Below are 11,720 nucleotides of genomic sequence, written 5' to 3'. Positions count from 1 at the left end.
ATGCTCGATGCTGCAGTGCTGAACGGTCCTAAAGGCTCATCAGTGGGAAGGTTTCCCCAACCTGTATCTCATCCACCGCGATGCTGCTGCACATGGAAGGGAAGGGAATGTAGCTCCACTCCAAGATCCACTATGATGTACATAAAACGTGAAACATCTTTGTCCATTTTACTGCATCATTTCTCACTCCCAGCTCTTTAAAACAAGCAGAGAAATTCTGACAGAAGTGCAGGTTCTAAACTTTCAACAGATACCAAACGTAAATATTATGGTTTGAATTTGAAAGAGCCTTTGCACTGCATACCGTTTTGCTTTACAGGCGAACATTTTTAAAAATAATTTTATGCAATAAAAACAAACCAAAGATAATCAGAAACATACTTAAACCTCTCAAAGGCAATGCATAATGTAAATCAAAGGCAATGCATAATGTAAATCGAATGTAATGCATAATGTAATTAATTGCATAAGTGCATTCAAATGAGTATATAATCTAAATAGGTGGTAACGTGACAGTATCCCCATCCCTAATGAGTTTAGGGTGTTAATATCACATTAACAACGCATACTCAATTCACTCGTTAGGCATTTTTGAACATACTTGAATTCTAGCTAAGCATTTCTGAGCATTCATGTCTTTACTGGCTGTGTAGATGTTGCCTAGATATGCAAGATACATATATAATATAAATGCTTTACTAAGGCTCCTTTCGAACTCAGGTATAGCATGGATGCTTTTAAAAAAGCTCCTTCCAAATACTGATCGATTTCCCAATTTGTCCCATTAGTTCACAATCACACCAGAGTACCGCTTGTAATTCCTGGCAGCTGGGACGTTTCTGGGCCGGCACTCATTTGTGTTTCTCATTTGTCTACTGGAGTAGATCAGTGTCCCAAGAAACAGATCAAATGGGCATATGCAAATACGCCCTTAGTTAAATGATTTCAGTTCATGTTGTTTGTGGCCCAGTAGAGGGGAAAAGAAAGCAGAGATAACACGAGACAGTTTTGTCATTTTTCTGCTTGTGCTTTCATCTCTCGCCAGCCGTGATCAGAGAAGCGGGTGTGTAAGGAGTCATGTTGAAGAGGAGGAGGAGGAAAAAAAAGAAACGGCTCCAGTGTGGAATGTTAGAGGTAGCAGGTCAGGTGTTGGGGTGTTGGGGTGTGTGTGTGTGTGTGTGTGTGTGTGTCGGGGGGGTTGTGTGAGGTCAGCGAGTGGACTGCTGGGGACAGTAGTGAGACGAGAGAGCGAGAGAGAATAGGAATGAGAATGAGGAGAGAGAGCGAGAGACAGAGAGACAGTGCCAGTCTGTGATCTCTCTGTGCAGCACTGCTAACAGAGCTCTCTTTCATACACCAAAGACACACACAAGCACACAGTGCCAGAGAGTGGCCATTTAAACTGACCAGCACACACACACGTGATCCTGTGATCTTATGCATTTCCTCCTGAGGTTTGCGTCCTACATAAACTGGACCTTACTGTGTGAATGCTTTGCTGCTAGTGTTTACTGTTTTCTCTCTGTCTCTCATTCTCTCTCTGTAGGTGAAGCATCGTTGGTGCGAGCTGGTGGTCAAGCATAAATACACAGCCGCATATAGAGACGTGGAGAGCTTCCTCATTCATGACCAGGTACGGTAAACACTTACACGCTGCACCTGCTCCTCTAATGCTCTAATGTTAGAGCCACAAAAAAAAAAAAAAACATTTCCCAGTTTTTCATTCGACAAGTTAGACTTGCCAGGATAAATGAAGTTGGCTTCTTAATTTTCCTCTGGAGCGAAAGCTAATGAGTAAAAGAAGAAGTGGATACGGCACCAACTACCAAACTGCATGCCTAAATATTCACACACTTTCCTCAAAGCAAGTCAGATTGCTAAGTAATCTCAAATAGATGTGCTGATGTGATTTCTGACACTGCGTGTGTAGTTATTGATGAAGGTGGACAAAGTATGATATGGATGTTAATGGTAACACTAACAGGTGTTTCAGCCTAAAGTTTGTCCATCATTTTTTCCACCGGTTTGAGGCTAGTGCATCATTAAGCATGCAGTTTTCACAGTGCTAACTGGTGAGGTACACACTCTCCGCATTAGGAACACTGTACTAATACTGAGTATGGCCTTACTGTGCACTCAGCTGGAGGTTTACTAGGTTGGAGGCTGTTGCGTTCAAGAGAAGCTTAATTGGTATTAAGGGACCCAAAGTGTGCCAAAAAACATTCCCCACTTCATTACACCACCTCCACCAGCCTGGGCCGTTGACACAAGGCAGGTTGGGTTCACGGATTCATGCCGTTGGTGCCAAATTCTGACCCTACCATCTCTGTGCCTCAAATCAAGATTCCTCAGACCAGGCTGTCCCCAGTGCAGCCTCAGCTTTCTGAAACCTGAGTTAATGTGCAATACTAAAGGTGTTTGGTTAGTGTGGTGGTTAACACCTCTGCCTTCTACGCTGTAGACTGGGGTTCAATCCCCACCTGAGCAAGCCCCCTACACTATACCAGTAAGGGTCCTTGGGCAAGACTCCTAACACCACCTTGGCCTCCCTGTGTAAAATGATCCAATTGTAAGACGCTCTGGATAAGAGTGTCAGCCAAATGCCGTACATGTAAAATGTTCCTTGTATGGGCAGCGGAACGTAGTACTGATAGGTGAGGCCAAATCAGTAGTACACATCTGTTATGTAAGAACTTTTTTTTGTTGTATTACTAGTGTTGTTTTTTTTTTTTTTAGTAGGTCTGTAGCAGAACTTCGCCTACTGAATGACAAACTCACCTATTCAAACAGAAACTGTTGTTATTTGGAAATTAAAACATTTTTTTGGTTATTTTTAACAGATAGTGTTAGTCAAACAACTGTTTATCTGCTGGTTAACAATTAATCATTTAATTATCTACATCCCTACTTCCGTTTCTCGCTATTGCCGTCTCAATTAGCTTTGTAGCTCCAGTGGAAAACTAAAGCAGCAAACTTTGTACACCAAACATGTCTTGGCTGATAAAATACATTTGGGGTATAAATGAGATTTTTCCCTCAAATTCTCACTTTAAGACGCAAACCATAATGACTGGACTACAAAAAATATCTAATCATGCTGATTTTGGTGGTGTTCCTTGTACATGTGTGTAGGCGATGGGCGTGTATCTGTACGGTGAGTTGATGCTTCAGGAAGACGGGCGTCAGCAGGCTCTAGCCCGACGCTGCCTGTCAGCCATAAAAGACGACATGGACCAATCAGCACGCTGCGTGGTGGAGGAAATGATCTTCTAATCCAGGAAGAGACAAGGTAGAGCTCCTTTTTCATCGTCAACACTTTTACTCGTTTCCTACCAATGTTTTTGTTGCCTGACCTTTCAACTCTCAGTTCATTGCCAGTACCAGCTGCCTCGTTCTGAACTTGAAAATAAGTTTGAGAACACAAACAATCGTATGAGATCATATTTGTTGAAAAGGGACAATCCACAGTTACGTCACTGCATCTCACCTTACCATGTCAACAAGTTTTTAAGGCAGGGCACATGTGTTTTTGTACCCAATTCTCAACCCAAGTTTAATTTCCTGTAAAAGGGAAATTCCTGTTATGGGCTATTCTTTTAAATCATTCCGAAAACAAATAATCAATGAAAGGAAAACATGTACTGAAGTGTGCCCTTTGTGCTTTGAACTTAAATTGGACCATTGTTGTATTTCACATTTTGGACCGAAGCGAGAGTCCACTCACAGTGCCTTGGCCACCACGATCCCTCCCAGCTACTCCCTCCCAGTCCTCCTCCCAGCTACTGCCGGATTCTTCTTCCATGCTCTTCCAAGAAGGCCTGGTAAGATCTGTTTATAGGAGGAAGAATTTCGGAATGCCTTGCTCAGATTTGGCGCATGAAAAAAGGATCTGTGAGTTTTTCTTCTGTCTATTCCTCACTACACTGAGCTTTAGGGGACAGTAGATCAGGGGTCCAGCACGGTTTAGTCATTTCTCTGCTATGACACTTACTAAACTTGTGATTATCTGATTAATTAAATCAAGTGTTGTTGAGAAACGTCTGCTGGACACCGGCCCTCCAGGACCAGAGCTGAGAACCCCACTCATAAATGGTTCTCAGCAACTCAACATTCACCTTTTTACCATGACTTTTTCATTTGTCCTGCCTATGGGAGGAACTCTCCTCACTGCCACCTTTTTATTTGTTGCTTCCTTCTGAGCCGTGGGCAGAAAGGGAGTGAATCCGTCTCCCTTTGAAGTAGCCTATCTCTCCATGCCTTCACGCATCGATATTATCCTGTTTAACTGCATTGGACCTGGACTGCAGGAGCTGCTAAATACTTGTCAGGTTCTGGTACGGAGGACTTATGGGCCCTGCTGGGCAACTAGATAAATCCATTAACTGTCTCTCACCAAACCTTTTCCGTTGAAGCCGCCTGCGCTTTCATCCGCCAACAAGACAGCTTTATGTGTTTAGGGATGAGAGAGAGGAGCAGCTTTTTCCAGGCCGCTGGGGTTCGTGCCGGCTGCAGCTCAAATAAATCACGGCGCTCACAACGGCCATCCGGCATCTTGCTCCTCTGCCGCAACGTTTGCTTTGTCAGGCAGCCCGTTTGTCTTTGTCGGCAGACGTCTGGCTGTTGTCATTAATTTGCTCGCGAGGCGCCTTCAGCCTCAGCGTCCTCTGCGATGTGGGAGATGGTGGCTGATGATACCGGATGACACCTGTTGTCCCAAAAGTGTGCTACAAAATAAATCACGTAGAATTGCAGCCTCTATTAAGTGTGATTAATTGGCTGGGGGGGGGGGGGGGCGTTGTGTTAGCAGATCACGAGCTGAGAACTGGAAACAGAACGTTTCCTATTTTCACCAGAGCGTTTTCAATTTGAAAGGGTTCTACTGGTGGGAAGCCAACATTCTGCACTCTCAGATGAAACAGTGAAGCTTGAGAATCTGTGCCACGTGTGAATGGAGCCTTGGCGTCTTAAAGGAATTGTTTAACAACAACAAAAAAAATTTAATCACATTTTTCCTTTACCCCCAGCTGTAGCTGCTCAACCAAAAAATGTGTCTGGTATCTGAACTTTGATTCTTTAGTTTTACACCGGAACTGTGAGGCTAATGTAGCTAACAAGTAATTGAAGCCACCAACACTGAGCATGTGGCAAACTGCATGCCTCAATCGTTACACCCTTACCTCAAATCAGGAAATAAGAGTATGGGCAAAAGTTTAGCTTCAAGATGGCTGATGGTCCCGTTTATGGCTGCAAAGGTGTAATGATTTACACATACATTTGGCTCCATGCTAATTGGTGGGCTCTTGTTACATTACATACATTAGATGCATTAGCCTTGTACCTCAAGTGCAGAATAAAGACTCAAACATGTCTCGGCTGAAACTACAGTACTGTGTAAAAACCACTGTTTCTTATTTATTTCATCCAGTCAAAATGGCCATGAATTACTACTGTACTACTATACATTTATTATACTACTAAACATTTACTATACATTTACTGTACTACTATACATTTACTGTACTACTATACATTTACTATACATGTACTATACTACTATACATTTACTATACTATTATACATTTACTATACTACTATACATTTACTATACATTTACTGTACTACTATACATTTACTATACTACTATACATTTACTATACATTTACTATACTACTATACATTTACTATACTACTATACATTTACTATACATTTACTATACTACTATACATTTATACATTTACTATACTACTATACATTTACTATACTACTATACATTTATACATTTACTATACTACTATACATTTACTATACTACTATACATTTATTATACTACTAAACATTTACTATACATTTACTGTACTACTATACATTTACTATACATTTACTATACTACTATACATTTACTATACATTTACTGTACTACTATACATTTACTATACTACTATACATTTACTATACTACTATACATTTATTATACTACTAAACATTTACTATACATTTACTGTACTACTATACATTTACTATACATTTACTATACTACTGTACATTTACTATACATTTACTATACTACTATACATTTACTATACTACTATACATTTATTATACTACTAAACATTTACTATACATTTACTGTACTACTATACATTTACTATACTATTATACATTTACTATACTACTATACATTTACTATACATTTACTGTACTACTATACATTTACTATAGTACTATACATTTACTATACATTTACTGTACTACTATACATTTACTATACTACTATACATTTACTATACATTTACTGTACTACTATACATTTACTATACTACTATACATTTACTATACTACTGTACATTTACTATACTACTATACATTTATACATTTACTGTACTACTATACATTTACTATACATTTACTATACTACTATACATTTGTACATTTACTATACTACTATACATTTACTATGCTACTATACATTTACTATACTACTATACATTTATTGTACTACTATACATTTACTATACTACTGTACATTTACTATACTACTATACATTTGTACATTTACTATACTACTATACATTTACTATACTACTATACATTTATTGTACTACTATACATTTATTGTACTACTATACATTTACTATACTACTATACATTTATTGTACTACTATACATTTACTATACTACTATACATTTACTATACTACTATACATTTATTGTACTACTATACATTTACTATACTACTGTACATTTACTATACATTTACTATACTACTATACATTTGTACATTTACTATACTACTATACATTTATTGTACTACTATACATTTATTATACTACTATACATTACTATACATATTTCTTAGGAGATTAGATATATAATAACTTACATTCCTTGGTGCAAGTGTATTACCACCTTTTAGAAAATGATATAGAGAAAATTGGACTTATGGCACCACGTTAGACCTGGTAGAACACGAAAACAGTCGCCGTCATTTTTTTTTAATTCTGAGAGAAAGGAGAAAATCAAACTCCACTCTTGCTTCAGATCTCAATCTAAAGGTGAATTATCCCTGCAGATTTCTTTGAAAAACTGAAAGCAAGTCTCCTAAAAAGAATGGATGATGTACTAAATAAATAGTGGATCAGATTTTTCAGTGTTTAGTTGTTGGTGCTTTGGTGTAATGTTCTCTTCATATATGCTTTCTGCTTGTTTCCCCTGACTCTAAACACTTGCCTGGCACTGAATGGCCACTTTGACCAGAAATGAAATGAAGGAAGGATGATCTGACATTCGCACAGAACTGTAAATCAGCTGCTTTTGGGTTCTGGAGAAAACTGCACAAATTTGATTTTCACCAAACTTAAAGTAACATTGTTTAATTAGTGTGTTGGAACTCAGAGGATGATTCCCATGCAGTGACTTTACACCCTACCTGCTGATTACCATCAGCATCAGAGCCTGAAGCTGAGTAAGGCTTGTGGAATTGCAGTGTGTGAGGGGTGTTGTGCCTGTGGGTGGGTTTCTCTCTCTCTCTGCTCCCCTATAAGGCCTGGGGGAGTCGGAGGCCTCTGCAGTGCCTCCTGACAGGGCTAATGAGGGACATAGCCGCGACTCAGCCGAGCGTGGCCAATGGCTGGAGAGCGCGAGGATCCGCAGACCTGCAGGTTTCTCCTTTCATCTCGGGGGCTGTGTGGGTTCCTGGCGTGCTGATTTGTGACTTAAGATAAAAATCACATTGCCAGGGATTACCACACAACCCACCGCCCGGACGGCTGCCATGGCAACCGGAGGCACCATTGCTGCGCAGCTCGCGGAAATAAAAATAAAAGAAGACGTGACGGTCCGGGGGAGGCAGAGGGGCTTGAGGAAGGAGAGTAGAAAATGCAGAGGAGGTCTTTTTTTGTTCCAGCGGATGAGCAATGTGGGTGAATGAACACACACGTGCGCACACACACAGTGTGGAGAAGAATCTCTCAGGCCAGGTGCAGAGCTTAGCTGATTGGTGAACAGTGATTGAGCTCTTTGTTCACAGTGGCTAAGTTCTGCACTTGATGAGAGCATGACTAAAAAAAGAGGAGGAAACAGAGGGAGAGAGTTGCGGCGAAAGAGTAGGATTGTTTTCTTGTCCTATGGAGAAGGACGTGAGGTGTTAATTAATACTCTGACGTGAGGAAGGACTCATTGCCATTTAAGAGGGAGCATGAGTATGAGAGGAGTTACTCTGAAGGGGCCACAGGAAAGAAAGTGTGGAAGTTTTAACACCATTCTCTTGATTCCCTCAGTTTGGACATCCCTGTTCTCAATTTCTTCATCTCAAGTTCTTTTACAATTTAAAAGTTTCCTATTATTCCTTATAACACTGCGCAATCGAAGACGGTCAGTAACCGAGTGATCTACCGATTATTTTAATGACTGAGTAATCAGAATTTTTGAAAAACACCAAACAAAAAAGGACTTTAACTAAACAATAACAACCCATGCACAGGTTTATAAAGATTCCAGAGCACTTTATTAGAAAAAGGAAGCATTTATGCATAGAACAGGCTGTTTCTTACTATAAGACAGGCTAGAAGAATAACTTGAAATATTGTCATTGTTGAAATCAAACATTGCATCTCCTTGGTTCCTGCATAGTTCTTGGCCTACATGTACAGTACACAATTAGCTGGTATAGAATCTTCACGTAGTACCTTTCCGTATCTTTAGGAAGTGCACTTTCCTACTTTTCTTTTCCCCGGTTGTGTATGTGTGTCTGTGACTGCCCTTGGGTGAACTCACTTTACTGGGCTATTACAGTGACAAAAATGTTCCAGTGCAGTTCAACGCAGTTGCCTCCACAATGAGCTGATTTGGTGGTTCCATTCACTGAGCGTAGGATATAACAAACTGTATAATGAAGTGAGGGCTGTGTTTGGCGGGACGGATGACAAGCAGCTTTGAGACACTCGAGAAGACCCTCATGAGGGCTGAAGAGAAACAGACCGAGCTAATGGAGTCCATGGAGTGAGAAGCTGGAGCCCAGGAGTCTTCCTCCTCCTCCTCCTCCTCCTCTTCGTTTTCTTCCTCCTTCTCTTCAATAAGATTTACTACCTGCACCATGTGAAAAACGAAGTGGTTCTGCGTCGTCTTGCGGCTGGGGCAGTGTGCACAGGAAGCGCCGCTGGAATTCCGAGAAACGCTCAAGACAGGTGGTTTATAAAGTCGGATACGTGCAGCCGCAGACAGATGAAAACATCTGCGTTGCTGGCCTTTAAAAAAAAAAATACAGGGCTACTTTTAGCCTGGCTGGTTAAAATAGAGAAAGCCGGCAGTGCAGACAGGAAACACGTCGAGTTAGTGGACGGATAACGGCCCTTTCTGCCAGCGCACTGTCTCCTAAGCCATGACAGATGTAGGAGTTAAATATGAAGTCAGGCAGAAGCAGGGCCATAAATGACTATATTTAGAAAGTGTTTAAAGATGCATTACCATCAAAGGCTAGCACAAATGGAATTAGTTGCACAGGCCATATTTAAAATATCATTAAGTGCTATTCCATGGGAAATGAAGTGCTAAGCACCTTCAGTGGAAGTGAATTAGGCCTGTCCGACGGCTCCGCTGAGGCTGCCGCAGCCTGGCGATGACTACCCCTGTGTGTGTCTCACAGGGGCAGTGTTGGGACAGAGCTGAGCGCCAGATGGACCTGGCCTCCCGTGCCTACTGAGCTGATTACAGTACTACAGAAACGCTGGCTCAGTTCAGCAGGAACAGGAGTCTGGTCCACAGACCCCCGAACCCACAGCCACAGAGAGCTGCACCTTGCGAGCCGCATGCTGATGTGTTCATTGTATATGGTGGCTCTGGCCTGTAAGCTTCATGGTATCCATGCACAAAGTGTACTACACTGGTCTCTTATCTAAGTTTAAACTGAAGCAGAACCATCTTAGTCATGGGGTTTGTTCTGCATGCCTGGAGCACATTTTCTTCCTTGTTTGAAATGCTGTGTTGGTTATCTCCACTCACCCTAAGTGTAGTATGTAAGCAATGATGTGGGTCTATAGACCACAATTTGCATCATCTGTGGTAACCAAACTTAAATGGTGGTTATTAGTTTTCATTGCTTGTTAGCTGCATTAATCTCATAGCTCCAGTGCAAAACTACAGGATGCCAAATGCATGTAGGCTGATGATCACGGGGGGTAAAAGGATAATTCTTCATGCTCTTCTCATTTATCTTTAGTTGACAAACATGCCCATCGCCTGTCTTGTCTCTCTTGTGCAGGGTCCAAGATCAGGCTCCTCTTCAGTCTTTTAAGTGTGGAATCAGCTCCAGGGAATCCACACAAACGCACGGATACTTGAAGTCACGACTATTAACATCTATTTTCTTCTCAAAGAAGAAAGGTACCTTGTGCGCATGAGACTAAGGAGACGGTTTCGCTTTGTTTAAAGGCATTTTTGAAAATCAGTCAGTTTTGAAACATGACACATGCATTTTTCCCCTACCAGTTTTTAAGAAAAGGTTAAAAATGCAAAGGGTGTGCAGCTCAATGCGTTATAATCCATCCAAATGAAAGCATCTGGTGAAGTAACAAAGTACAGCATAGACTGTTCCAGGGCTCGAGGGGAGAAACCTACGGAGTCTCCTTCTCCCAGTCTGATCTACAGCAGAATCTGATAAATGGAAGCTGTTTGTGTTGAAAACATGGCATGATGACTCATATTTTCATGCAAAACATGGTATCTCTGCACCACTAATACTGTCCTGCAGATATGACCATTACAGACACATCAAGGGGTCAGTTTTTGGTACTTTCTGCTGTCTTTGGATGTTCTTGGGGGGTGAGGGGTTGTGTGTTGCTTTTATTACAACTGTAAAGGTGCTGTAACAATGTGTTATGTAGCTGCACTTACGGTGCAACATTAAATATATCTGTCTATTTTGAACCGCTGTGTAGCATTTCGCATTTTTTGTAGGACTTTTCCATTCTTGTTTGTTACTGCTCTGATTACATACACTGTGACTGATCTCGCTGAATTTGATCGCTTGTTTCGTCATTATTTCATTCAATTTTAATTTGGACTGTTTTATGTGAAACACTGAGGATCAGGGAACCCATATGGAGCTACGTAAATAAAGTTAAATTGTCACAGGAGACTGATTGCATTGAGTTGGATTTGGGTGTCATTCATTATAGAAGCAGAGAAGAAACTCAGGATCTGAAACTCGATCTGAGCAGCAGGCCTGAGGTAGAGAAAGGCTGGAAGAGAATGAAAGGAAAGAGGAAGAGGTCACACTGGGAAAACGAGGCAGACGGGGCATGCGGTAATGATGGAGACAATAATACCTGGATAAATCAATTAGATTTAGGCACGACTGTGTTGGTCTAGTAATATATTTACTAACAATGTTTAAGGCCACTGCCTACCCTGGAAGAGGTTCTCATCTGTATTTTATAAAAACAGATTCACAATCAAGCCTGTCAGCAGCACACAAAGCCCTATTGTGGTTTATTTTGTACACATGGAAATCAGTGCGGCATTGAATCGTCTGCTGATGACCTGAAATGCCAACTCTGGACTCCTATCACAGGATGATTTCCCATGTTAGTGTAACCAGGCTACAAAAACTAAGGAGTCCATGCTGGCCCAATATGTGATACTTACAAATAATAATAATAATAATAATATCATCACCCAGTGAAGTCAGTTGAAGTAAAAGAAAGAAATACTCGTGTCAGAATGA

General features: G+C 40.9%; 1 protein-coding gene across 1 annotated transcript in view; it reads left to right on the top strand.

The window, feature by feature from the left end:
• Nucleotides 1-11,130, top strand: part of aopep (aminopeptidase O (putative)) — a 120,184-nt gene extending 109,054 nt beyond the window's left edge. The window contains exons 15-17 of the mRNA XM_017714769.2: nucleotides 1,547-1,633; nucleotides 3,133-3,289; nucleotides 10,257-11,130. Of these exons, the coding sequence (XP_017570258.1) occupies nucleotides 1,547-1,633; nucleotides 3,133-3,273 (228 nt within the window). The 3' untranslated portion in view covers nucleotides 3,274-3,289; nucleotides 10,257-11,130. The remainder of the gene's footprint in view (nucleotides 1-1,546; nucleotides 1,634-3,132; nucleotides 3,290-10,256) is intronic.
• Nucleotides 11,131-11,720: the final 590 nt, after the last annotated feature.

Source organism: Pygocentrus nattereri, chromosome 28, assembly GCF_015220715.1.
Source record: "Pygocentrus nattereri isolate fPygNat1 chromosome 28, fPygNat1.pri, whole genome shotgun sequence".
Taxonomy (NCBI): Eukaryota; Metazoa; Chordata; class Actinopteri; order Characiformes; family Serrasalmidae; genus Pygocentrus; species Pygocentrus nattereri.
This window is presented reverse-complemented; position numbering and strand designations above follow the sequence as displayed.